General features: G+C 37.8%; 4 protein-coding genes across 4 annotated transcripts in view; all 4 read right to left on the reverse strand.

Moving 5' to 3' along the window:
- Positions 1 to 88: 88 nt before the first annotated feature.
- LOC134820460 (uncharacterized) lies at positions 89 to 1,864 on the reverse strand. Its single transcript, XM_063830846.1, has 3 exons — positions 1,805 to 1,864; positions 1,550 to 1,653; positions 89 to 1,354 (listed from the first exon to the last, which is right to left on the reverse strand). Exons 1-3 carry the CDS (start codon positions 1,854 to 1,856, stop codon positions 803 to 805), a joined length of 708 nt encoding a protein of 235 aa, XP_063686916.1. The 5' UTR covers positions 1,857 to 1,864; the 3' UTR covers positions 89 to 802.
- Positions 1,865 to 2,026: 162 nt separating this feature from the next.
- Positions 2,027 to 5,422, reverse strand: LOC134820403 (zinc finger protein 681-like). The gene is made up of 7 exons (XM_063830777.1): positions 5,228 to 5,422; positions 4,806 to 4,989; positions 4,384 to 4,577; positions 3,906 to 4,124; positions 3,248 to 3,643; positions 2,919 to 3,023; positions 2,027 to 2,789 (listed from the first exon to the last, which is right to left on the reverse strand). Exons 1-7 carry the CDS (start codon positions 5,267 to 5,269, stop codon positions 2,655 to 2,657), a joined length of 1,275 nt encoding a protein of 424 aa, XP_063686847.1. The 5' UTR covers positions 5,270 to 5,422; the 3' UTR covers positions 2,027 to 2,654.
- A 3,002-nt stretch (positions 5,423 to 8,424) lies between these two features.
- Positions 8,425 to 9,883, reverse strand: LOC134821322 (beta-1,3-galactosyltransferase sqv-2-like). Its single transcript, XM_063832052.1, has one exon. The coding sequence runs from the start codon at positions 9,601 to 9,603 to the stop codon at positions 8,548 to 8,550; it is 1,056 nt and encodes a 351-aa protein (XP_063688122.1). The 5' UTR covers positions 9,604 to 9,883; the 3' UTR covers positions 8,425 to 8,547.
- A 33-nt stretch (positions 9,884 to 9,916) lies between these two features.
- LOC134821324 (proteasome subunit beta type-6-like) overlaps positions 9,917 to 26,635 on the reverse strand; it is a 79,149-nt gene continuing 62,430 nt past the window's right edge. The window contains exons 2-7 of the mRNA XM_063832054.1: positions 12,406 to 12,482; positions 12,139 to 12,248; positions 11,557 to 11,679; positions 10,983 to 11,103; positions 10,732 to 10,811; positions 9,917 to 10,461 (exon numbers count right to left, since the gene is read on the reverse strand). Of these exons, the coding sequence (XP_063688124.1) occupies positions 10,291 to 10,461; positions 10,732 to 10,811; positions 10,983 to 11,103; positions 11,557 to 11,679; positions 12,139 to 12,248; positions 12,406 to 12,472 (672 nt within the window). The 5' untranslated portion in view covers positions 12,473 to 12,482 and the 3' untranslated portion in view covers positions 9,917 to 10,290. The remainder of the gene's footprint in view (positions 10,462 to 10,731; positions 10,812 to 10,982; positions 11,104 to 11,556; positions 11,680 to 12,138; positions 12,249 to 12,405; positions 12,483 to 26,635) is intronic.

Consider the following 26,635-nt stretch of genomic DNA (forward strand, 5'->3'; position numbering starts at 1 on the left):
AAATTCTATAAAGTATTCTGATCATGTTAATAACCATGACCACTTACATAAAATATCACAGTATTTTCATGGATTAAAGCAAGTAAATCAACAACAATCTCCATAAAATACGAAATTTTCAAATAGCATTGAATTCACGTATCTTTACATACTATCCTACTCTTATAATCTACATGCTATTATTACTTTAAAATAACAACTATGTAAAATAAGAGCGTAAGTAATTCAAGTAATAGAGTACAAAGTTGAGTACCCGAGTTTATTAACAAGTTAACAATAACGGGAACAGTCAGTGGTCATTTGTCGAAATACATAATATATTTAATATTAGTATAAGAACCAGAGTAAACATAGCTTTAAAGCTAAATTCTAATTAAATAGTGCATGATTCACCGTCAAATTGTCATAATTTTATAAATAAAGTTTATTCAAAGTGAACACTGAAAACAGTAGCTGGAGCCTGAATATCATATCGTTTCCTTCACATTTCAGTTTAAATAATACATGTAACTATGTAAAACACGTTGAAGACATTGTAGATTTTGTGCACATCTTACATACCTACTCAAGTAATAGGCTAGGTATACGTAATTTGATTGCAATTTCTGTAACAAATGATGAATGGCAGTGATAACCCGTAGTATTCATTGCAGTATTCATCAATCAATAGTTTTATTTTTCAACCAGATTCATACAAAACATTCGCACAGCAGGCACTACGTGGATTATAAGTACAACTGAAAGAGATCCTATTTGATTATTTACAGTGGGCTGAACTGTTCATCTGTGCTATAATGCACCCTCAGAATCGTGCGCTTCGTCTCGTGCGCTTGACAGAGTCTGTTTGGTGTGAGTACAGAGCGCGCCTGCTTGTTTTTACTTCAGTAGCAGGAGCAACAATCATGCTCTTTGGTACTTCTGTAGTGTACTCAATGTCCATTGCCATGGAAACTACATCACTGGACACGTGACAGTTCGACATGATCTGCTCAGTAGAGTCTGCGATTTGAGGTTTAACCTCGCAATTCTCCTTACAATTCTCTCTGTTTGGCGTAATCTCACCACGCTTCATCTCTTCCTCAGGCGTAACCTCGCTGCGCTTCATCTCACCTTCAGGCGTAACCTCGCCGCGTAGAATGGCCCTGTCAAAAGGTTCCAGCGAGGCACGCCACTGCTCTAACTGTATCTCAACGTCCTGGTTAACGTCCTGGTCTGATACCTGCCGAGGAGAGTGAGTCTCACAGTACTCGAGGTGTCGTGTAGGAGGAGAAAGGTCGTATAGGGACAGGTCTGTTAGCACGGGGGGAGCTGGAGTTAGCATCTTCTTCAGCTCTTCATATGTGGGCACAGCAGTCTGCAACACTTAGTATTAGCGCTATTATTTATATTGTTTATATCTATAAACTTGTAAATTGGGATTAGATGAACAATGCGGAGTACTAAATTTGTTGTTTTACTGATGATGATTCTTGTTTCCGGATTTTTAAATCATCGATCAGTAATTTGGATTGAGAAAAGTTTAAACTAAACAATAAAGTTAATTTCCAACCGTAGAAGATCCGTGGCTCTCCCTCTCTCTTAGCCGGTGTACAACCTTGTCGTGGTATTCTCTCAGATCGGACAGCTTCTTCTCTCCATCTGACAGCTTCTTCTCTGCGGAGATGAGATATAAGGCGGGGAGGGAGGGGTACGGTGCCGGGTGGTATGGAACTGAATAAAAAACAAAAGAATTTCAATTATTTAAAGAAATAATTGACACTGTTATTTGAATTTGATTATCACATGATTACATTACCCAACTTACCAGTTTTCTCAAGGTATATGATACTTTCCAAATCCTCTACGTCAGTGTCCATCGCTAAAAAAGTAAAAATGTCATGTAATGTTATGTGATATCTTCACTATCTTAACCAAACTTATAATTACGGTATCATGATATTTAAGACCTATAACAGCGGGGAGTGGGGGGGGGGGTCAGGTACTAATTAGTTAAAAACTAATTTTGAAAACAATAAAACAACCGTTCTTCGACTTGTTAAATATTTAAAGTTCGGTACGGTCACACAATAAACTTATCAATAACAAATCCTGTTTGGAAACTAGTTTAAATTATAGTTGTACTGGAGTGAGCTAATAAACTAGTTATTCGTGCAATACTGTAATAAGCATAAAATTTAGAACATTAATATTTAAGATTTAAAGGTTACAATTGAATTTGATAGCTAAAAATGCGGAGCAAAACCTCTTTTTTTAATTTAGTTGAATGTTGAGATACAGGGATGATATTACCGATATTTAATAAGTTGCAGCAGGTTAAATACAATATCATACTAAAATAATGATTAATGAATTGAATAAAATTGTTCAATTTAACAAAAACAATGCAAACTGTAGGATATCTGTAGGATAACAGTGTAGGATATTAATCTAAGAAAATGTAACCCAAATTAACGGCCTCGACTTCGGCTGTTCTGAAGTTTTTACAATAAAATTATATAAAGCACTTCTGACATTACTTAACCTTAATATTTCAGTAATAATGAGCGATACCAGCCCCAGTTCATCAGTGCAAATACTTATCTTGAAATTATGCAATTAATTAATTATATCGTTAATTAATTTACTAATCGTGTATTTAACAGCGGATTGGATCTTCAGTCGGAGTCTTCGTTTTCTCCGTGTACTTTCTTCATGTGTGTTACAAGTGAGGGCTTGTTGCTATAGGAACGGGAACAGTGGTCACATTGGTGTCTGACGTTCAGGTGCTTCGAGTTTGTGTGACTAGTTAACTGACGGTGAAATAATTAGTTAATTTAGTTAGGTAGTTAAGTAAGTTTTTAAATTAGTTAAGTAAGTTTTTAAATTAGTGAAGTAAGTTTTTAAATTAGTTAAGTAAGTTTATCCTGGTATAGACTAACCTGTGACATGAGGTAGAAGGCCTCCCCACAAAACATGCAGCTGAAGGGTTTTACACCGGAATGTATCACCTCGTGATCCCTCAGTGATTTAGAAGTGTTGAATGTCTGCGGATAGGAGGAAGATGTGTCAGTTTAAATAAATAAGAAATAAGAAATAAAGAACTCTTTGACAAGGAGTGTTGGTCAGGAAAGTTGCTTAGTGTTACAAATCGTATTTATATCGGTAAACTAAGTGTTAAAGTTTTCGGTTAAGTCAATTGGTTAATTAGTAAGTTAAGTTAATAAACAAATAGATCAGGTTTTTATATAACAAACCAAGTTCCACTAACCTTGCCACATTCGTCACACTCATACTTAACATCAGTCTGATTCTCATGTTTCCTACTGTGCCTCACTAGAGCCCTCTTGTTGGGGAACGAGTCGCCACATTCCTCACATATCACAAACGCTACCTTATCTTCATCACTACTACTGTCGTCTGAGTAACTTCTCTTCACCGGGATAGACCTGTTTAGTATTTTATTTCGTTTTGTTTCCTTGTGCTCAGATTGGGCTATTCTCTTTGGTTTGGGAGCTTTTGTTTTCGGGGTTTTCGGGGTTTTCGGAGTGGCTGCTTTGATTGGGGTGGCTAATTTTGCTTTAGGTCTCTTTGGTATCGCTTTCGTTTCTGCTTTTATGTTTGATTTTTTCCTCTTTGGCTTAGTCAGCTTCTCTTCGTCTCTTATCTAGGAATGGAAATAATAATATAATACATATAATAATGATAATATAATGAACAACAGATAAAAACAATAAGTTTTCGTAAGCAATTCAGACTAATGCAGAATTAGTTCTTATTTATGAAATTGTCAATTAAGTTATCTAGTAAGCTAGTTATTTACAATTCAGATCACTTTCAAATTAGGTTATCAATTAATAATAACATAGATAATCAAAAGTAATTACTAAACTACTACTCAATTAATTAGCTACTTAATTAACAATCACCTGATCAATAATCTGTTGGCGCAGTTTCACAGGATCCTCCTTGTACTTGGTAACGAGGTCACTGTTAGAGCTACAACAAGGAGCACAGTAGTAAGTCTCAATATTGTAAGTCTCCTCCTCAGTCAGACCTATACACTCGTCGTGGTACCACTCGTTACATTCTTCACATTCCACCATCACCCCTGACTCCCCCCACCTGCAGTGACAGTACTTGGGACCCTGCCAAGATACGTTCATTAATTAAATCAACTTTTACACAGAATAATTTATGTATAATTACTAATTATGTTCATATAATCTAATTTTGCTTCTATAATCTGTGGAGGTTTTTAGGAATACACCTTGAATTAGAATCATCCAGTTAACTGTTAAAGGTATTTAAATTTGAATAATTTAACTAACCAACATTGGTAACAGTAAATATATCCAAATTTGAATAATTTAACTTTCAAACTTAAATAATTTTAATTTAACTTACATTAGGGTCTGGATTGTCTGGATCGAAAGGACTCTCCTCTCGTTCAGGCTGACTAAGATCTCGTCCTGTCACCGTCTCCCCATCTGTATCGTTCTCAGACTCTGTGTTGTTTCCTGACTTCTTCACTGGTTTCGATCTTGTTGACTTGAAAGTTTTGATGGGTGATTGTTTCTCAACTTCTTTTGGCTTCACATCTGAACAATGATTGATTACAAGACTACAATAAGGCATTACATATCAAACATGTAATAGAGGCAAGTAATTAAATCAGTGTTTGTAGTATTGGTCCTACTTTAGCAGTTGACCATTCCCTGTTTAGACATCTCTGGAGCCGGGGGCCAAAAGAGGCTAAAAAGATAAGCAGACATAAACTCATTCTACTTTTAATTTTAATTAACCTCTCCTGATCAAAATTTGCTTACTTTGAATAACTATTGGTTCAGTGTAGTAAGAACTGATATTATTTGAATCATTATTTTCTTCTTCCTCGTCCGTGAGAAGAAATATGTCAGTTTTCTTTTCATCGCTCTTTTCATCAGCACTGCTGTTGGCTGTTTCTTCTATATTTTCTGATTCAACAACACATTCGGTATTTTCCTCAACATCCTGAGAGTTGTAACTTAAAAACTGTGCAAAATGTGAACCTGGTTATATTAGATAAATAGGTAATGCAATGACTTGTGTAATGACTCTTAAGAAATGGCTAAATGTACTTCAGTCACAAACTTATTCAATTCATTCTCAGGTGCTTTTAATTGATAGTTAATCCCACTATTTGACATCTTGAACATTACCGTAATTTTCAGTCCTTTATGTAAAAATACTATTTAGAATTAGAACAAACCTCAAAAGGAACATCCACAAGCATGTCCATTATTGACGTCATTTTGACTGTGATTCTGTAACCAGGCTGTTGGAATGTTTTAAAGAGTTGCTATCAGAGTTAGAGGATAGAAGATATCTTCGTGTAATGGATAAGGAAAGGTTGAATATCACACCACTCAGTTATTGTTGAAAAGCTTCTGTCCTGAACATACCTATGCAAAATGGAGTATATTGTCAATAACCCAGTACCATTATGGAAAATGATACTGAAATAAACACATAAAAGAATTGTAAGCTGGGATAAAATCATAATTATAGGAAAGACAATTTCATTAAGTATCACTGATTAATCAATACAATCAATTTAAATAATAATTGTGGAAGCTACATTTTACTCAACTGTTTACTCACTGTTTACACACTGTGGATCAATTCAAAGCAATATTATAAACATTTCCTAAATTTTCAACAAACATTGAACTAATGTGATAGTCTGTAAGGTCATTGTTTAACGTACCAAATAAGTTAATACATGTCCTACCCCCGCCCTTTACTGTTGTTAAGTTCACCCAATGTAAAGAGCAATTTTAAGAATTAAAGCTGGTCGAAAGTTTTGATTTGATTTGATTTGAACAGGGTTTGCAGAACATCGAAGCTTTATTTCTTCATACTACATATTTAGTAAAAAGTATCCTAAAGTGCAAGAATAAGGGGTCGTTCACATATTACGTTCTAACTTTTTTCGCAATTTTCGCATCTGACAAAGGGGTCTCATAATTTTTGTCCATATTCTTGCCTCTGTGACCTCGTAGAGCAATGAGCATTGTTCTTAACATTGCGAATATTATTCTTGTCGTCGCATACCTTACCACGTCGCAATATCTTTCTTTTGTTATGTCAAAATTACACTAGCATTACACTAGTTTACGTAATATGTAAACGACCCCTATTCTCTAATACTTAAAACTCCCGGAGAATACTTGAGAAAATATTACAGTATTCGTTTTAGCGCTCGATTTTCATACTACGGTGTTAATTTGGCGTGGTGTACACGCGGCGCTTTTTTCGAGCTAATTCTCAGAGTTCTCTTATGTGAGATCAGTAGCGAGCAATTAACTAGCAAGCTAGGAAAAAATATTTTGTACCGGAATGATTGATTATAGCTCAATTTGTATACTATTTTATGCGGCTAGTTAATTTAATGCTGATTTCTGCAAATTTTGTTGATATGACAACAATTACTTAACTTCAAGCTTGTTAATTTATTGCTTGCTCCTCTCACGTTCCGTAATTCGTTCAGGAAGCTTGAAAAGAGTACCGCGCGCATAGGGATTGGCAAGTGCAGCCAGGTATAATATAATAACAATAAAAGTGAAAAGAAGTTTGCATTTAAAAATTAAATACCGTAGTTTTTGGCTTATTTTTAAATAAAATAGCAAAAATCGGGTTCGTTTTATACACTATACTTTTCATCTATTTTTTAAAGCGGCCTTAAGCAACGAAAGGTTCGTACCTGGGGAGTACATCAAGCTATTACTTGACATACGTTGCATGCCACTTTTCGCGCGCGAAGCGCGCGCCGCCGAAGGCTATTACAGTTATGTTCATAATGAATTTGGAGGAATTCGCCGCTTCGACGCGCCGCGAAAACTATAAGCATTCTTGCTTCGTAGCTAGCATTCTTACTGGGCCGCGCTCAGCACTCAGCTTGTTGACGGATGTTACTCGTCTAAATTTCTTCGAAGTAGCGCGCGCCGGGCCAGATCATTAACAATGGTCAATCAGCTTGCTACACGTTGTATACCTCTCCGGCCGCAATGTAATTGATGCAATTACATCCAAATATGGTCAAATCACATAATATGGAGCCATATTCTGGGTCCCGCCAAATAGTACAATTCCCTTTAAATGGTGTGACCCTTTTGCGGCCGGCCGGCTGCGCGCAATCAAAAGGGGTTGCAGCGTGTGTAAAGTCTTGATATATCCGAAAAAAATATTTTACTGCTTAAGAGTATCACTCGTTAAAATATAAAGCAGTTTGTCCGTCTTGTTCTTCATCAGTTGATATTTAATTATTTCAGATCGGCCCTTATTGCCACTCTTATTATACTGTCACCAAAGGCCCGAAAACACAAAATTACATCTCTGTGAGAAATAAGAAAAAAGAGTGACGGTACGTGCTTACTATTATATTAATAGCGGAGTTATTAGAGTAAGAAACGTACGTGCGCGCGAAATTTAAAATTGTTTGTATACAATTTACTTTTCGCGGCCCACGCAAACGTACATATTTGAAAGTGACCAAAGCTGGCAATCTTTACCAAAATTTCTTTAAGTTCATCTATCGTTTAAACCGTCGCTACAAATTAACACAGTAAATGTAGACTTTGAAATGATTAACAACATATCACATGTTGGTTCCAGAGTTCTCGACCCAGAGGCAGGCAATGTTTTAGATGCTATCATTATGTGGGTTTCCAAGTACTAACTCCTCAAAGGTTAGTCATGGCTGATGGCAGTCATGTTTTAAAACAAGTCACGTTTACAAAGTTCGATGAAGAACGAATAGCTATGCCACTTATTATTTACTGCATTGGTTCACTTAATTTCAAGCTCGTTTGTGCATAGTTTCTAATATTAGAATAACCAGTTTCAGACAATCTCCTACTGCGATCTACCTTTCAATGTCATCATATTAAAGTGGGCCTTTACCAATGGTTTCAAGGTTATACATTCCGGTAGAAACATCATTATAGATGCAAATATGAAGAGGTATATCAAGGGGTAACATTTAACTAATAACTAAGGAGCTTGATCGGTATTTAATTGTCTAGCGTGTCTTGCATTGTATTAGCAGGGAAAGAAAAGACGAACAAACAATTAAACTTAAGATTCCATAGATTGGCTCAAAATAGTGAGGTATTGTGATTTTGGTTGGAATCAAACATTAAACATAGAAATTCATAGATTGGTACGATATAGCTTATAGCGAGGGACTGGTTGTATAGTTACCTCAGCATAATAATTAATTAGAGTAAAGAGGTAATGGTTATTACTGATTACAAATCGATATTATAGATGTGTCAGTGTTTAATTTTGTAATCGAGATGGCATGTCTGGATGTGTCCATGCCCGATCTGTATTTGGACGAGCAACTATGTGGAGTTAGCACCGCCGTTACAAATTACGTGAAGTTTTTAATAAGGAGAACGAAAGTTAAGACAAAACGTTAAATTCTTGGCATCATGATGTATAATAGCTGGCTCGAAGACAGTAAAACATTTAGTACATAAACTAAGAAGAAAAAAAACCTAAATTATATTTAAACTGATCGATTATTCAGTAATCACGCCAATCGATTATTTCATACGAATTAATCAACTTCATCACCTCAACTTCTGAGATCTGTTTAGGACAGTACTTCCCTTTCTTATGATAATGGTGAAGCATCCTTGCCTGTAACTCAGGTTGGGTGTGATGAAGTAATATGGATTTATCATCTGTACAAAAAGGGTGAAACTTACTTATGTAGTAATGATATATTCTAATAGGGGTAATGTCTACAAGATAAGCTAACATGCCAATATAAACATCTTCCCATGCAAGCATTTCTATTGCTCCAGATTTGTGAGCTGTCATTATGTTAGTCATGGCCTCCTGTGATAGCACATACCCACCACCCAAGTTGTATTGGACATACTCAGCTATTTCATCGTGTTCCCAGTAATCTACTTTGAATTTCCCATGTTTGGGCACTTTGAGATCTCCTTGTCGCGGCTTTCCCGCATAGTATTTAGGTAAACTATGAGGTTCAACTTGGTTCAGTTGTGCCATAAGAAACGTTATATTAATGAAGGAATCTTCGTCCACTTTGACACAAAATGTGAAGTCGAAGTACTTTAAAGCATACTTAAAACCCCATATTACTTTCTCTGACAAGTTGCTGTAGGAATCCTTGAAATCCCCTATTGCAATGTCACCGTATACCTCCGCTTCTTTTACCGCAAAATCGTTTATCGCTTTATCTTGCGTTTTACCCAGAATAAAAACATATCTAAAATCAATGTCTGTCCGATTATAAACCCAAGGATATCCCAAATAGCTGTTCCACCTTAGAATTTCTCTATTTCTCGTGTTTTTTGGAGTGGATAAAACCATGATGAGGATATGACACTTGGTTTTATTAACTGTACTTAGTTCAGTTGGAGAAGCAGCGACATCCGTCGTGTTTGTAGTTTCAGTGTAGGTGTTGTGAAGATATAAACACAATCCTCCTAGCACGAGAACAGCGCCGAGTATAATATATCTGTAGAGGCGTCTCCTATCAACCAGTCTTCTTGTACTCAACATCTTGCTGCGAGTTTTAATTCTAACAACACTATCCCCAGAGTACATTCATCTAGTAAAGAGTCCCATCAGCAAACAAACCAGCAAAACATTAGAAGTGGTAGAGTAAACGCACTGACAATAACACGAACACCCACCAAGGTTTATATTATCTAATTAAACACAATTGGCAGGTTCGAATAAGATTAGCACATTACGGGACACATGTTTAGACCAAAGGTACATTGTCCAAGGGAAAACAAAAGAGGAGTAACCTGGAAACAACGTAATATAACACCAATTTAGGACCAGGGAGGCGGTGAAAGGGGGCCCTTTTTACACCCTTGTTTTGTCTTTTTGTGAGAGCAAGTGAGAAAGAACGTTTTAAACAACTGTATTATAAATATACAACTACAAATAGACGTTTCACAGCCAGTGTGCAATTTATTTAAATCTATATAGTCTTGCTCGGATACGAGTTTTATATTTCTATGGAAAGTATTTAGGCTCGGGCAGAACATGCTTAACAGTCAAAAAACGACGACAGTAGCTTATAAACTTGCAAAATAACGCAAGATGAAAATAGTTACACGTCAGCAATGGCAATTATTAGAAACCACTTAACCGGAAGTAGCCAAACTACTGAAAACTAACAGCCCTGTTGCAATTTATAAGCCTTCCAAAAGTTACACTATAACAAGTCTGAGATAACAAAATGTCCTGCCCTGACCGGCCCCGTACTCGGAAGTAGTTTCTTTACTTGGACCAGAAAGTAGGAAGTTGATTGCCGGGAATGTTAAGTCTCTTACATCCGTCCTTGGTGAGGACCGCCAGACGGATCATACCACCACTGCTGCCGTCACGGTGCATTGCCAGGGCAACTGCGTCAGCTACAAACTTCAGACATTGTTCCTCCGTCATACCGACCTGGGATATGAGATTCTTTATAAGATATGATTATAATGTGTTAATTTATCTGGCCTCTGGGTATGTAATATTTACCAAGCTATACGATCAATACAAAGCGATCGCGTTGGTTATTTCTCTTAGCAGTCTTATTCTATCGTCAGTTTTCTTTTTGCATTATGTTATAAGGGATATTAATAATGGTCAAACCAAAAATCTGTGAAAAATGATATTTTAACTGCAATTTTTAACATATTAGTAATTTATAAACGCGTTCTGTCTGTAACTAACCTTATAAGTATTGTCACAATGACCGTAAATGTAAGTACTACCAGAACCTCCAATAGCAAATGGCATTCTGACACACATACCTGAAAATTAAATGTGAAAACAACAGAATGGCTACAATTAACGGAAACAAAATAGAATCCAAATAATTATTCTACGTTTTACAAACAGGAAAACCCATCTTTCTCACGCCTAGAATCAAAATGTCTCAGCGTATCAGGGGTGGAAACATTAACCCTTGACTTCTAATTTACCTCCAAGAGGAAGACAGTAGACCTGTCCACCGTTAGTCTTATCCCAGCCCGCACATATAATACTCGCTGAGAGCTGGTCTCTGTTGTTGTAACACAACATCTGGAATATTCTCGAAGCTACCTGAACAGAGAAATATCGTCAAATTCCATTGCCTCATTCTGATTATTTAACAGCTGATTTATTTGCAGCTGTCACGTGTATTTATAGTGTTATTATACTTGTTTATTAATGAATGTCTAAAAGTTAAGGCCCTAAATTTAAAATCTAGATCAAGAATATACGTGGAAGCAGGGGCCCTTAAACTTAACAGGGGCCCTTAAACTTGACCATGACCAGACATTACATTATAAGTAAAAGCGCAAAGAAAAAGTCCTATGAGCATTCTATCAAGTCAGATCCAGGGTTATTCCTAGGTGTAATCGGGACACATTCTCCAAATTGAAATAAATTGCTCTAAACTTTGCTTAATTTGGAGTTCAATTCACAATTAAAAGAAAAAGATCAATCAAAATTAGAAAGTTAACCTAACTGACGTGCATCCATTCAACTGCAAAAATGAAAAGCCTAGCTTACCTCGACAGTCGGTTCCTCGTTAGTTTCGTTCTCCTGAAGGTCCAGATAAAACTTTACGTAATCAGCGATAGCTTGTGTGTCTGCTGCTGAGCCAGATCGACAACAGTATATCTTGTCTGCTACCTGTATAACATCATGTTACAGTAACTTTAAACACGGGATATCACAGTACAGAAGAACAGATCATGAATCAATAAGGATATCAAAATTCAGGACTAAGAGAAATTATTTTCTATTGTCTATTTGAAATAAAAACAATTTCTGTTACAAACAATAACTGCACGTCATGATGATTAGATTTCTCAATTATACTGACGTGTGACATAGTGGTAAGTGGTAACTAGTGGTAATTAATTATAGTGGTAACTAGTGGTAATTAGTGGTGACTAGTGCAGTGGTAACTAGTGGTAACTAGTGGTTATTATTATTACTAGTGGTAACTACTGGTAACTAGTGGTAGCTATTGGTAGCTAGTGGTAACTAGTGCCGTCAAAAGGCCCTCGATATATAAATATAATAAATTCCGACCACCAAGTAGCAGCAGTACTGGAAATATAAGAAAAGCTAAAAGCAACAGTAAACCTGGGTAAGCTTGTCAGTTACTCTGTTAGCTACATAAGTTCCCGTACTAGTTCTAGAATCAGCTCCAAAAACAACTCCGTCAGCAAATTCTACTGCCATGATGGTAGTACCTGTAAAGTAACATATTGTTTGAATTGGTAAATGACAATTACAGGGGAAGGTCCTGGCAACAGGTAAACAAGTTACGAGAGATTCTCTGTTTTAGAAGCTTTCAAATTAAAGTCTTCATTTTCATGAGATAGACACTGTATTTAATATCAAACTAACCAGTCATGTGTTCTCCAGTGAGCCATTCTGGAGCATCAGTAGCTATGTCATTCTGGCACAAACTCATATCTAGTCCTGTGAAGTATTGTTAGAATGGTTGATTATGAATCAATCTAATATTAGGCCAACGCTTTTCTTTTCTCAAAAAATATAGATATACATCTGCTTGTGGACTACAGTCACTTTTTTTGATGTAAGAGTGTCTCATCCGTATGCCACATCAAATTTTACTGTCAGTATTCCTGCACTATATGCAAGAAACGAGAAGAAAAAACTATCTTACACAATGGTCATGTATCTTAGGTTGAAATGTGACTGACAGAGGTTCATTTTTCGCTTTGTAGCAAGACATGAATCCTGTTCTGAAATATAATATCCCTCCAGTTCATCTGTAGAGATTTTCAAGCAATTCACCCACACAAATCAAAACATAATGATACATAAGATCATCACACATTTTCATAATTTGATTTACTGCGGATGTTTCCTTCCCCCAAACTCCACAGTAAATCGGGGTTTTACTGTATCTCCTTCCATTCACCTCGTCAGACACTTTCTAATGATGATAATCATTACAAATTCCTTTTAGGATACAATTCTCCTTAAATCATTCTAGATTGATCTTTTAATTATCTAAACTATAGGAGTTCTTAACATCCACTGGTAGGGCATTCCAATAAGGTATTCCTCTCTCATAATAAAAAAGCTTTACACTTTGCACTTTATCTAAACAATATTTATGCAGTTAACTGTTTGATCTTAACCACCATATAATGGGCCAGTATTGGGTTGATGAGCCTCAAAGTGATGCCCAGTCTACCCTCATCACAGTAGTTCATTTTTGGGCCATCAGTATTGGTGACGTGAGAAAAGTCAGCTTCAGGCCTATTCATAGTGTAGTAGACACTTCCGACCATCCTAGTTGTCTTAATCCAGCCTCAAACTCCGTATACATCATGACACGGTCCTCCCAGGCATGGTATCAGCATAGTATAGGATCAGGAGACTCAGTTCCACCATCCAGTCAGCTCCCTGTGCAAACAGGCCGGTATTCCATCACACTCAGAACCATAAGCAAGCAGTTCAAACGTAGCACTGTGATACTTGGAGACTCAAACACAAAGAACATCAAGTTTGGGTCTGGAACAGGTACTATGGGTCAATCCTTCCCTGGTATGCGAGCCAAAGCTAGCAAGATCAGCAACATTGACCCGTCACTGTGCATAGGATACAGCAATGCTGTTATTGTGTGTGGGACGAATGATCTCCGGACTGAGAACTTGAAATCTCCCAACGATGTTCATCAACTCGTGGATATTCTCCACTTGAAGCTACAACAGATCCAGACTATATGCCCTCGTATTAAGATATTTGTTACCGCTGTGTTGCCTTCGCGATTTCCCCGCATGAACATGAACATCATCATGTTCAACAGACTTGTCTAGATGATATGCTTGAGTCAAGCTTCGAGCAAAGCGTGTGGCAGATCGGTGTCTATCACTTCGTTGATAACAAAGGTCTGCTTGCCATGAACTTGACCAGAGATGGGGATGAGATACATCTTGGCAACCGCGGTCTATCTAAGTTTGTGAGATGTGTTAAACATTGGGTGTATGTGCGTGAGAAACTTGAGAGAACTAGACAGAGGAAACCTGGTCAGACAGTGGGATATGATCCCACTTGATCAAAATGAACTTGAAAATCAATAAGGAGGTGTGCTATCCGTGCAGTAAGTCGATTAATATTGGGCAACCTATGCTTGAATGTGAAGACTGCACCAAAGTTATCCATACTAGATGTTTTAAATCTGCTAGTTTTAAGTGCAAGAATGGCCTATGGATGTGCCCAGAATGTGCACTTATCACAGAGGATAGATACTGCCCCTTTGACAATCAAAACGATCTCGAAAAGTCGGACAGGCCCTACAATGAGGGTGCAGAAGACACCCTCATCCAAAAATTTTGTCATACCCTCGAGAGCTGTAAACGTTATTCCAAACGTGAATTCACAGAAGTAGCTACAAAAATCAGCAGTGGTGATGGGTCCTTCCTCTCAGCACTGTTCCTCAACATTGATGGCAATGCCAGTAATTTCGATACATTCCAAGTTGAACTCAAACGGTTATCTCATCCATTTGATGTTCTTGGACTTGCTGAAACCAACGTTGGTAGTAGCTTACAAGAATTATACCAGATCCCATCTTACACCAGTTTTTATCAAAATACCCTCCCAGATAAGAAAAAGGGCACTGGGGTTGCGCTTTATGTCTCAGACAACCTTAACACGGTTGTCCTAGAAAAGTTATCCTACTGTACTGTAAACATTGAATGCTTATTCGCCGAAATCACTGATAGCACTGGTGTTGGGGTTGTCTACGGAGTTGTATACCGTCCCCCTAGTGGCTGCCTTGAGGCTTTTTGTGAAATTTTACAAACCATTGCTAAGCAGATATCCGGCAAGCCCTTTCGTTTGCTTGGCGACTTTAACTCAGACCTCTTCAAAGTTTCGTCACACAACCAGTTATTTGAAGACACTATAATTAGTAATGGTTTGTATCCATCCATCTCAATTGCTACCCACTTCCGGCCTAACTGTAAAAACTCGTGTATAGATAACATCCTAGTTAGTGATATTGATAATGTTTTGCTCTCTGGTGTACTTCAGGATAGATTAAGTGAACACACGTTCATATTCTCCTTCACCTCAACCCCGGCCCCAAGAAATAAGAACAATGAAAAACATGTCCGCTACTACGACTACTCAAGTGCCAAGCTTAAAAATTTTGTTTCTGACCTTGAGGTGAAGGTGAATCAGCTGTCCCAATCTTCAGATTTTTGCGAATTTGTCGATTGCTTCACATCCACCCTTGACAAGCACTGTAAATTAGAAGTACCGAAAACGACCAAAAGAACACCAAAGCTTAATCCTTGGATTACAGATGGAATCATCCTCTCAATCGACAGAAAACATGAGCTTTGTAAAGAATGGTCAGATACAGTAACAAATAAAGATCCATCTGGCAATGTCCTTCTTTATAAGATATTTAGTGACTATCGTAGGATGCTTAAGGGTATCATAAAGGCAGCCAAACGCTCCTATTACTGTAACGAAATCTATAAAAACATTGAAAGCAGTAAGAAAACTTGGCAGATAATAAATGAGCTTAGGGGCAAAAGAAAGAAAACAACCAAACCACCTTTTATCATCAATAATGAAAGAATCTTGAACCGGAGAGCAATTGCCAATGGTTTTAATTCCTGGTTCGTATCAATCGCTCCCAAGCTCAATGAAACTATCACAACTGACTTGTCTTCTGGTATTCCAATTCTCCCCATGAAAACATTCCATGACTTTCTTAGCCCTAGTAACTCTCGATCTATTATGTTAGAGGACAGCACTCCTGAGGAGGTTCTAAGAATAATCAAAGAATTCGAGAATGGAAAGGCCAGTGATATTCCCATAACCGTTATTAAAACTTCGTCCCACGTTATTGCACCAATTATCAGCAGATACTTAAACAAACTTATGTCAAATGGTATATTCCCTGATATACTTAAGACTGGCAGAATCACACCCGTCTTCAAAAAAGGTAATCCAGAAGAAATAGAAAACTACCGTCCTATATCCACCTTGTCCATATTTGGCAAAATATTTGAGAAAATCATATATTCTAGGATTTATTCGTTTGTCAGCTCTCAGGGAATAATATCTAAGACTCAGTTTGGTTTCAGGCAATCGCACTTAACCTCCCATGCAGTAAACTACTCTGTTGACCTCATATCTAAGCACATCAAATTGAAGCACCATGTGTTAGGCATATTCATCGACCTCAGCAAAGCTTTCGATACTATAGATCACTCAACATTACTTACCAAACTAGAAAGGTATGGCATCCGTGGCGTGGCAAACGATCTGATCAAGAGCTACCTAACTAATCGATTCCAGTACACTGATGTTGTAGGAGAAAAGTCCGACCTACTTCCAATAAAATTTGGGGTTCCCCAGGGGTCAATTCTCGGACCCCTTTTATTCCTACTTTACATAAATGATATCTCTAATAGCTCTAGCTTGGGATCGTTTGTCACCTTTGCGGATGACACCAACATATTTGTTGTTGGTAAAACTGCACAAGAAGCATATGAACGCAGCAACGCCCTACTTTCAAACCTTCAAACATACATGCGGGCTAACAAGCTTCACATAAACATGTCAAAATGCTGCTACATTCACTTTAGACCTAAGTCACGTACTGAAGCAAACGTTGAAGAAGAATTCATAATGAATATAGACAACTACCCCATCAAAAGAGTAACGTCAGCTAGATTTTTAGGAGTCGTCATTGACGAAAATCTAACATGGGAAGAACATATAATAGCCCTAAAACGAAAGCTTAACCATGCCACCTCAACTCTGTGTCGTCTACGCTGCTCCCTCCCAGAATTTCTCCACAGACAGTTATACTGCACTCTTTTTGAATCCCATCTGTCGTTCTGCATATCAGCATGGGGTGGGGCAGCTAAAAATCGTATAAGCTCAATATTCACTGCACAGAAGTACTGTCTGAGGGTCTTGTTTGGTGATAGAGCAGCCTACCTGGATAAATTCAAAACGTGTGTTCGAACCAGACCATTTACTGACCAGAAACTTGATAGTAAATTTTATAAAAAGGAGCACACTAAACCTCTGTTTAAAAACAACGAGATACTCACTGTACAAAATCTTTATACTTACCATAGCTACATAGAATTATTCAAGATCATGAAGTTTTCTACTCCTATGTCTATGTACGAAGAGTATTCTCGTTCTTCCAGGAAACCAATGCTTATTATCAATAAACCGGATCCCCCAGACAACCATAACACGAGGTCAACGAAAATATGGAATATAATAACCCCTAACCTTAAAATCTTTGATTGTTCTGTTAGTATTTCTTGCCTGAAATCCAAACTGAAATCTTCACTACTTTCCAACCAGCATTGTCATGCCGTGTATGACTGGACAAATAAAGACTTTGATATTTGTAACCTTAAATTTTCGAAGGCTCCTGCAGGGATTCCACCTGACCTCCAAAATTTCATGACCAAATCGACTTACTCTGCCAGTGTATTCCTCTGTCAAGTTAAATGTGATGTGTGAGTGAGTAATTGTAGTGTAAAGAGATCCTATTTTTGTATCCAATTTGAATTCTAATAAAGACCCTAAGTATTATGATCAAATTTTTAGTACAATAGTTATATCATGGTTGACATCTATGATTAATATTATAACCCAATATTCATTTCTTTTTCTCCCTTAAATTTAAACCCCTCTTAGACATTTAGCCATGATTTAGTATTGAACACCCAAAATACTTACCGTCCTTAATAATCGTAAAGACCATTTGTTACAAAATAGCTGCTAGAATAATGCATGCCAAATATTCCCTCTTACACCCACAAATTATAATGCCTTCCTATCAACGCCTCTAATTTGGTCACTAATCAACCAGACTAGCGTTCTGGTGTGTACAAAAGCTACCAGCCAGTACATTCCTTGCCCCGCTAGTTGATTGTCAAAAAATCATACAGCTCAGAACAAACGGCCATTTACCACTAAGAGCATTATATGTTTTCATTTGTTTAAATTTTATGCTGTAAAATGTGCTAAAACTTTGATTATTTGTTTAATTGATTATTTGTTTAATTGATTACTGGTACATCGATCCATTTCTATGACACAGTAATTTATTGACATTCACAGCTATAATTTTAATAATTTTAATCATTGAATCAGTATTTTTATCTGTGCTCTGCGTAATGCATCACATGAATCAGTTTTTAATCTATTAACTTATTACACATTTGTGCTCTGCTTTAGCATCACTTGACTATTTAAAAAAATTGTTTGTTCAGGCCATGACCTTATAGTCAGCCAATTGGCCATTGCTAAAATTGAATGTAATTTATATTTATTTTATATCTAGTGTTTAGCTCCCATATCTTCCAGTTTCTACGTTTAGCTTAAGTCCACTTATTTTAAGCGTTCATCTATGACACACCCCACAACACTTACCATCATCCTTGATTACACATCTTGATTCCACCGGCATCCTCCCACAGGACTGGCATACCTTAGAGGTAGGCAAAGCATCCCTATGCTATCCTCTCGTGGGCCAACCAGGCCCAGCCTATCTTTATTTTTTTTTAAATGTCCACTTATTTGGATCCTAACTACTAACATACTAAGTTGCTTCCAGTTCTCTACGGTAGAGTGAAATACGGCTCCGCTTTAAAAGCCCCTTTAACTTTATTGTAGAAAGTAAGCTTTTTATTGCTTTCTCTTTCAGTTTCCCATAGCTTGATAAATTTTTTAAATGTTAATAAAATTATTCAAACAATATACACATAATATAGCAATGACCCTATATAAAATCAACCCTTTAAGAATTCAAAAAATTCCCTTAACAATTAAAAATTACCCTTGGCCTTGTGGCTCCAAGTTAAGATCTAGACTGTTTATATCAACAATATTTTTTCTCGCACCTCTGTCTCCACGGAGAGAAATCACTGTTGTTCTGAGGATTTCAAAGCGAAGGCGCTTTCTTATGTATCCTACGGCGTCTGAGTATCTCTGGCCAGTGTGGTACTCCATCTTACTGGCCAGCTTCTTGACCAGTCTCTCCGCTTCACCACCCATTCCACCAGAAGTCGAGAACACTAAAGGTGTGAAGCTTCCTTTCTCCACTTCAAGAACCCTTGCATTGTAACATCGCTTTTTCTCATTTTCATGGGACAGGTACATTGCTGGTATCAGGAAAACAACAATTTCAGGAAAACAACAATTTTATTTAGTATCAGTTACAGCAAACAAAAAATATATTTTATATAATATAATATAACTAGGACGAACTTTAGTTTAGAAATCTTGGGGGACTTGGAGTAGCAAGAGATTGACTAGAAGGTATATACCTTTTACCAAAAACGTCGAAAAGAATCCTGGGTGATACAGGATCGGAGAGTACAGACCATAAAGTTTACGCACCCACCTTTGCCTCCAGAATTCTTGGTTGGTTGAAAATGTATGCTAACTTGGTCGTTTATACTCCAAGTCCCTTTGTTAAAAGAAGTAATATTATGTACGTCTGGAGTTAACTTCATTCAATAATAACAATATCAATATAGTCAATATCAATATCAGACTAAACTATCACATAAATTATCAAATATTATTTGTTAATTCGATCTGAATAAAAATTTAGTTAAGTTAAGATATTAAATAATTAAAAACATTACAACAAGTGGTTAAAAACGCCCAAAATTGATCTGAGAGCTTTTCAGTCTATAATACAATCATGATAGTAATATTAAGTGTGTTAAGTGTGTGCTGCTGCGATAAAAATAGATTACTGCAATTTAAAATTGTTTGGATTCCAATTATCTTTTAAATCAGCAGCCTGTACTTGTAATAATAGTGCCTTGGTTCTCAATTTTATCAAGTTAATGGAAGTTTCTAGGCAATTGCTTGAGGTTAGAATTTTTTTATGAACAGTGTTCCAAAGCTTGGCTGCAGTGAACAAAAAAGTATTTGATTTATTAAGAAGAATAACCGTTAAACTCGTTGTACGGCTTGAAATGTTGATGGCCTCATAAAGGGAGTATGGGCAGTGGTACTTGATAATCTTAGAGAATTCTGAAATGCAATGGTACTTGAACAAGTTTTGAACTGTAAGAATTTTTAGTCTATTAAAAATGGGTTTTGTATGCTCCTTTTCAAAATGTTTATGGCCTAATCTTTGCATACCATATGGTCTAGTTCTTGCACATGTTGATTGTTTATCTAGATATGAGTCGAGGTCACCAAAAAGGATCCTTATACAGTGCTTCTGAGTGATAAAAAGACTGTCATTGGACCGTTCCTTGATGACAACACCCCAAACACTTATACCATAACTGAGATGTGATTCAAAAAGAGCATTATATATTTTCAAGTATAGTTCAGCAGGTATAGAGTGCCGGATTCTACAGATTGCACCAGTCATGGTCCGCAGCTTTTTACGGATGTAGTGCATGTGGGCAATCCAGTTTAGCTTACTATCTATAACAACACCTAGTAAGAATTTGGTATCCTTGACTTTAGTGATAACCTTACCATCGATGAATATTGATCTAGATTCATCTAGCAGGTTAGCAAATGGTCTAGTCCGCGCACAGGTGTCATCATATTCAGAGGCAGGTTTAAAATGTATGTAGCAGCATTTGGACATGTTGATATGAAGTAGATTACATTTCATGTAAATCGAGACATATTTAAGTACTAAGTTGGCTTTTTTATATGTTGCTTCTCTAGATGGTCCTGATATGAAGATATTAGTGTCATCAGCATAAAGTACAAATTTCACCTCACTGTCTGAAAAACAGTTTACTATATCGTTCATATACAGTAGGAAGAGTAGTGGCCCAAGAATTGACCCTTGTGGTACTCCAAATTTCACGTCCATTGTTACTGATGGTACATCGTTATACATAACATACTGCTTTCTGTTAGTCAAATAGCTTTTAAGTAAGGTAAGTGCTGAACCCCTAATACCGTAGGAATTTAACTTGCTTAGAAGAATATTGTGATCAAGGGTGTCAAAGGCTTTGCTCAAGTCAATGAATATGCCCAATACATGTTTATTGCTAGCCAGAGACTTTATAACGGAGTCTATAGATTTGTGTAGAGCATGAGTGGTAGAATGGCCTTTTCTAAATCCAAACTGTGAGTCTGTTAGTACACCTTTAGATGTGAAGAAATTATAAAGGCGTTTGTAAATGATCTTCTCAAAGATTTTTCCAAATAAAGGTAATATTGATACAGGCCGATAATTTTCAATGCATTCCTTGTTGTCTTTCTTGTAAATAGGAATAACTTTACCAGTTTTAAATATACTTGGGAATGTACCACTTTGTATACATGTGTTGTAAAGCCTGGCCAAGGTACCAGCAATGAGCTTTGCCGATTTTTTTACAACGATTATAGGTATGTCACTCGCCTTGCCATTTTGAAAATCTCTGATGACCTCGACAATCTCGTCTTCATTAGTTTCTTCTAGGTATATGGAGTCAGATACTGAATTAGACATGAACTGAGCAAATGATTCTACTGGTTCCAGAGAAATACTATTGTTTGACAATACATTTTTATTGAGATTACTTGCAAGAGATGTAAAATATTCACAAAATTTGTTAGCAATTATTCGTCTGCAAGTAACTCTCTGGCCATCTATGACAAAATCGTCCTTACATCTAGACAAATTTTTACCACGGAGTTCATTTATAACTTCCCAAGTCTTTTTCGAATTCATGCTGTACTTCTCGAATTTTTGAGTATAGCACATAGCCTTTGCCATATTTATTGACCTTTTGAGAAACTTGTCGAATTCCTTGTAGTAGATGTGCTTGTTTGGGTCCCCGTCAGGTAGTTTTAATGTACAAGTCTTCTTCCATTCAAAATACAACCTAGCTTTCTTATCGATGGAATTAATTAGGCCCTGGGTAATCCAAGGGTTGGTTATGCTGTTACGTTTAGTGGTTCTAGGAGTTAGAAGTTTGCAAGACAAATCTATCTTTTCTTGAAATAACTGCATGAAAGAATCAAATGTGTTACAGCTGTGGTGGAACCTATCTACATCGTTTTCTATTTCAAGACAGAGCTTTTCTAAGTTAGCATTACTATAGTCGTAGTGAATAGTAATTTTGTCTGATGAATCAGGTGTTGGCACAGAGTCAGGGGAAAGTTCAATAAGAGTGAATATAGGGTGATGGTGGGAGATCTTGTCAGATATCACACCAGAAATAAGGGTTTGATCTACTACATTGGTATGGATATTGTCAATACAGGTCCTGGAACAGCCAGGCATTATCGGTTTGCTTGCATTGGGGGGGCTGGGGCATGAAATACCCTTACATCAAAAAATGCCCTCTCTGAAGCATTCCAAATCGATCTTGCAGAAATGTCCAGCCTGGCTTGGTCTCCTAGGACTGTTCCCTTTGGTAACTCTAGACCATCAACTGGAAGAAGAACTGGCTCAGTCTGCACATCCTTGCATTTCACAGTTCTCATTAGTTCTGCAAAGGTGTCTCTCAGCGAGTTGTGGCGCAGTGACACATATCCACCAAGTTTGCAGATGAGCGCATGGTTTGCTGAGTATTTCTGGCCACATGACATGTTTTAGGGCAGTCCTTTAAGTTCAGGTTGTATCTGAGAGCTATTGCATCTGAGAACTGTTGTTTATTCATCAGATATCAATACTCTTTTAAAGGTAGTGCTGTTAACCAAGCACTTGCCCCTTTCTCAGCCGCTAGTTGGAACATCAACTTTGCTAGTGGTGTTGACTCGAGCTCCTGGCGTATTTCTGCTTGTTTTTGTCGATAAAAGAGATTTCGTTCAGTCGTTATCTCAGTTTTCACTCCTTTACTGTGTCTCCAGTCCTCTGTGTAGTTGTCTATCTGCTTGAGAATAGCTTCTTTAAGGGGTTTTGTGGCTCTACATGAGAAATTGTACTCTCGGTCTGCCATTTCCATCATAACTGGTATACCCAATCCTCCATATCTTGGTGGTAGAGCCATTATGTTCCTTAGTTCATCAGTGCAGCTAAACAGCCTGTTAATGATAGCTGGGATAAACTCATCACGTGTTACTTGTTCTAGAGGAGTGAGCCTATCTGCAACTCCTGGGGTAGTTCTGCACACATAGTTCCATCTTTTACTAAGCCCATACATGTATGCACTGTATGCTATTTGAGGTTCTCTTGATGCTATATCACTTAACTGTTTAAGATCACGACACCATTCTTGAACTTTTTCCTCAATGAAAGCCTCTTTTCCTTGGTCTGTTCCGATGAAGCTGCCCAGATATCGTCGACCAATGCTTGTCACATTGACATCTGGGAATAGGGATCTTGCCTTCTCTTCGTGCTCAGGCTTGACTATCACCCATGTTTTAGAAGATTTAGGGTTGTATCCAAAGAGTGGTCCTTTAATACAGAGGTTATCCCACCACTTCCTTATTTCTTCCAGTTTTCCCCCAGCAGCAGAGTCATCAGCATACCAGATCTGAGTCACCTTTCTCTCAATGTTTCCTGCATCAATCAATGGTATTGTACCACAGGCATAAAATCCCATGGCAGGTGGATCACCTTGTGTGGTCCCTTCTTCACTAAAAAGATGCTCATCTCCTCCTGCAATGAACAGTCTAGCAGGCATTCTGTAGGTGTTCATAATGTAAGTAGCAACTTCTGGACAAACGATATTCATGTTGTTGAGAGCAGCCTCTCGGTTCAGCAAGTTGAATGCATTCTCTGCATCCACTAAGATGATAGCTTCAGTTTCAGGGTCTTCAAAGCAGTCCCTTGCAGCATGGACTGCTGCTTCCACTCCTCCCTGAAGACCAGCACAAACTTGAATAGGAGCAGTGGCTCCAACCAGATCTTTCTGTAGGAGGGTCATTACTGTTTTCCCTATTATCCTTCTTAAGACTTCACCTATACCTACTGGCCTGACTCCAGGCTTTTTATCCAGGGGGACAAGTCGACATGCTGTCAATGAGGTCAACAGCGTTGGATCCAAATTCCAGACACATAGTTTCCTTGCTATCCCTGCTATGGCATTACATAGATCCTCACACTTCTTACCAAACTGTTTAGAACACAGTAGTCTCTTCCATGCATCCGCATCCATCCCTGAAGGCCCTGCAGCACCCTGTACTCTCTTTGCTGCTTGTCTTATCGATTCCCCGTCAATACTGTCGAATATAACCGGCTCTACCCTCCTCGCTGGTCCACTCAGACAGCTTCCCTTTGATGCAGGTGATGCCTTGGGATGCTTCTCTTTCAGCACTTTAATCACATCTGGAGTAGGTTCAAGAATCCCGGTGGCATTTTCACCAATCCACCGCATTGCTGCACTGACTTTTCCTTTCATCATGAGTCGAGTGAAGACTCTCTCAACATGGCCATGTTTATGCTTCCCCTTTCCCAATCTCCTCTGAATCTCCTGTTCTTCTCGCAGCAGCTCTTCTAGCTTACCTGCCTGCCACAAAACAAGTCTTCTCTGATTGACATGTTAGAACAGACTATTACACATAATATAGCAATGACCCTATATAAAAATTCTTTAAAAATAGTACAAATTTTAAAAACTGAGGTAAAAATAAAAACCCTTTGCAATAATATATAACAAGTCTTCTCTTCAACACTTCAGTGTGTTCCTTTGCTTTGGACCTCTTTGAGGGTTTCTGCAACAGCAGTGATGGCATTATCATCAAAAGGGTGATGGTCACTGATTCCATAGCACTGCCTGATGTGAAATTGTTGGCCACTTTAGTCATTTCTTCGATGAATGCTTTTCCTGCCGCCCCTGAGGGAAGCAAAAATATGTTTCTTCTCCATTTTGAAAACAATCCCCTTCAACAAATGTAATCCAGTGTTCTCACTTCTCGGCCCACAGGTTCCTCCTATTAAAAAATTTTTGATTTTGGTAAATGTGTGCTGACTCCACCACCTATGTATTTAACCTAATATTTAGTGTATTACAGGTAGACATTGACTTAGGTAGGTATTTTTCTCTTAAGGTAGATATTAAGAATTTGGTAAATTTCTTAATTGTATGACTATTTTTTTAATACTTTCGGCGCTGCTATATAACAAATAATTTGAGTTCAGGGATAGAATGATTTAACGCCCCCAAAGGGGAGTTCGTAAGTTTTCTTGTTGATTTATTGCTGCGATTCTTGTGTCTTTGCTGTCCGACTCACTTGAAGATCTTATCTCATCATGTCAGGTCAAAAGACTGCTGGCATCAAACCCCCTGGTAACAGGCGGAATTCAGGCGCAAACACCCCTACAGACACAAAAGACAGGAAAACAGCCAAGAAGTCATCTCTGAAAAAGGACGTAGATGTGCTGCAGACTGCCTTAAATGTGATTCCAGCTGGAGATACTCCTGCCCTGCTCACCAACCACAGAGACCTAGAACAATGCCCTTGTGGCAATTCTTCGGATTCATGGAAGATTGACTGTTCAAAATGTCACCAGTTCTGGCATGTGGATTGTCTAAGCATGAAGGGCATGGGACAGTCCCAAATCAACAAACTGGTAATATCTATGCCCATTCTGCTATGTAGCACCAATCCCAACCATAAATCATGACCTCGACCTCTGCCATGTCTGTAGAAACACACTCACGATCCAGCAAGCCAACAGTGTTCATGAAATAGGAATAGCAAGTGAGAAGCTGGAACAAATGGCATCATTTGGTGACCTGCTCAACAAAGTGAACTTTGACAACCTCAAAGATGGACTATTGGCCATACAGAACCTCGAGCTACATGTTCAACATATATTAATCAGTGAGGAAGGTCTGAAGCATCACCAAAACAAAGTGAGTAAGATAGAGGAACATATGAGTGAAATTGCTAAGAAAAAAGCATCAGAGGATGGTTCAATCACTGACATGGTAAAACAGACACATCAGTTGGTTGAACAACTCCAGAAGATCAGTGATAAGCCGGAGGTTACATCTCACAAGAACGAGGAGCTAATGAAAAGGATCGAAGACAAGCTCCAGGCACTAACCGAAAGTGAGACAACTTTCCAGACCCAACTTAACAGTTTAGGTAGTCAAATACAGGATCTTAAAGCATCTCCTCAATCCAGAGCACCACCTGTGGCTGAGAAACACTCTCCTCCACCACATACTTTCTTACAACCTGACCAGCCTACCCCTCATATAGCACATGACCAGGTGCCTGTAACGGAAATCAAGCCAGATTTCATTCTGACAACTGAATCTGATAAAATTACTGCCTTTCTTCAGTCATGTTCCTTCGAATCAGAGAACGGTCACTCTGTCATTTCATTTGGCAATCCCTACCACTACACTGGTTCTAAATCTTCAAAAAATGTTCCACCGATTCCTGAGGAACTTAAACCATTATTTGATGAAATGAACAAAGTACAAACTGAGCTGTACAATAAGTGCTACCCGGAGCAGCCCCACCTGACGGCCCCAGTTATTAACTCATGTCTCATCAACAGATATGATGGCCCTGATAGTCACCTACCTAATCATTCAGACCGTGAAGTGACCATCCATCCGGAATCCTCAATTTTTACTTTGTCTCTCGGCCAGAGTTGTAACATCAAGTTCACTGAATGTGACTCTGGAACTGAATCTTCTTATGAATGTTTAGACCGCTCCTTGTACATAATGAG

Source organism: Bolinopsis microptera, chromosome 9 (genome assembly GCF_026151205.1).
Source record: "Bolinopsis microptera isolate Bmic1 chromosome 9, MBARI_Bmic_1.0, whole genome shotgun sequence".
Taxonomy (NCBI): domain Eukaryota; kingdom Metazoa; phylum Ctenophora; class Tentaculata; order Lobata; family Bolinopsidae; genus Bolinopsis; species Bolinopsis microptera.

What these genes read in the sequence shown, in the direction of transcription:
- LOC134820460 (XM_063830846.1), bottom strand. Translation starts at nt 1,856, where the DNA reads ATGGACACTGACGTAGAGGATTTGGAAAGTATCATATACCTTGAGAAA. An exon ending in CATATACCTTGAGAAAACTG is followed by an intron (nt 1,654 to 1,804) that starts GTAAGTTGGGTA and finishes TCATCTCCGCAG; the next exon opens with AGAAGAAGCTGTCAGATGGA. An exon ending in AGAGCCACGGATCTTCTACG is followed by an intron (nt 1,355 to 1,549) that starts GTTGGAAATTAA and finishes TAAGTGTTGCAG; the next exon opens with ACTGCTGTGCCCACATATGA.
- LOC134821322 (XM_063832052.1), bottom strand. Translation starts at nt 9,603, where the DNA reads ATGTACTCTGGGGATAGTGTTGTTAGAATTAAAACTCGCAGCAAGATG.
- LOC134820403 (XM_063830777.1), bottom strand. Translation starts at nt 5,269, where the DNA reads ATGACGTCAATAATGGACATGCTTGTGGATGTTCCTTTTGAG. An exon ending in TGAACCAATAGTTATTCAAA is followed by an intron (nt 4,578 to 4,805) that starts GTAAGCAAATTT and finishes ATCATTGTTCAG; the next exon opens with ATGTGAAGCCAAAAGAAGTT. An exon ending in AGTGTGACGAATGTGGCAAG is followed by an intron (nt 3,024 to 3,247) that starts GTTAGTGGAACT and finishes TCCTATCCGCAG; the next exon opens with ACATTCAACACTTCTAAATC.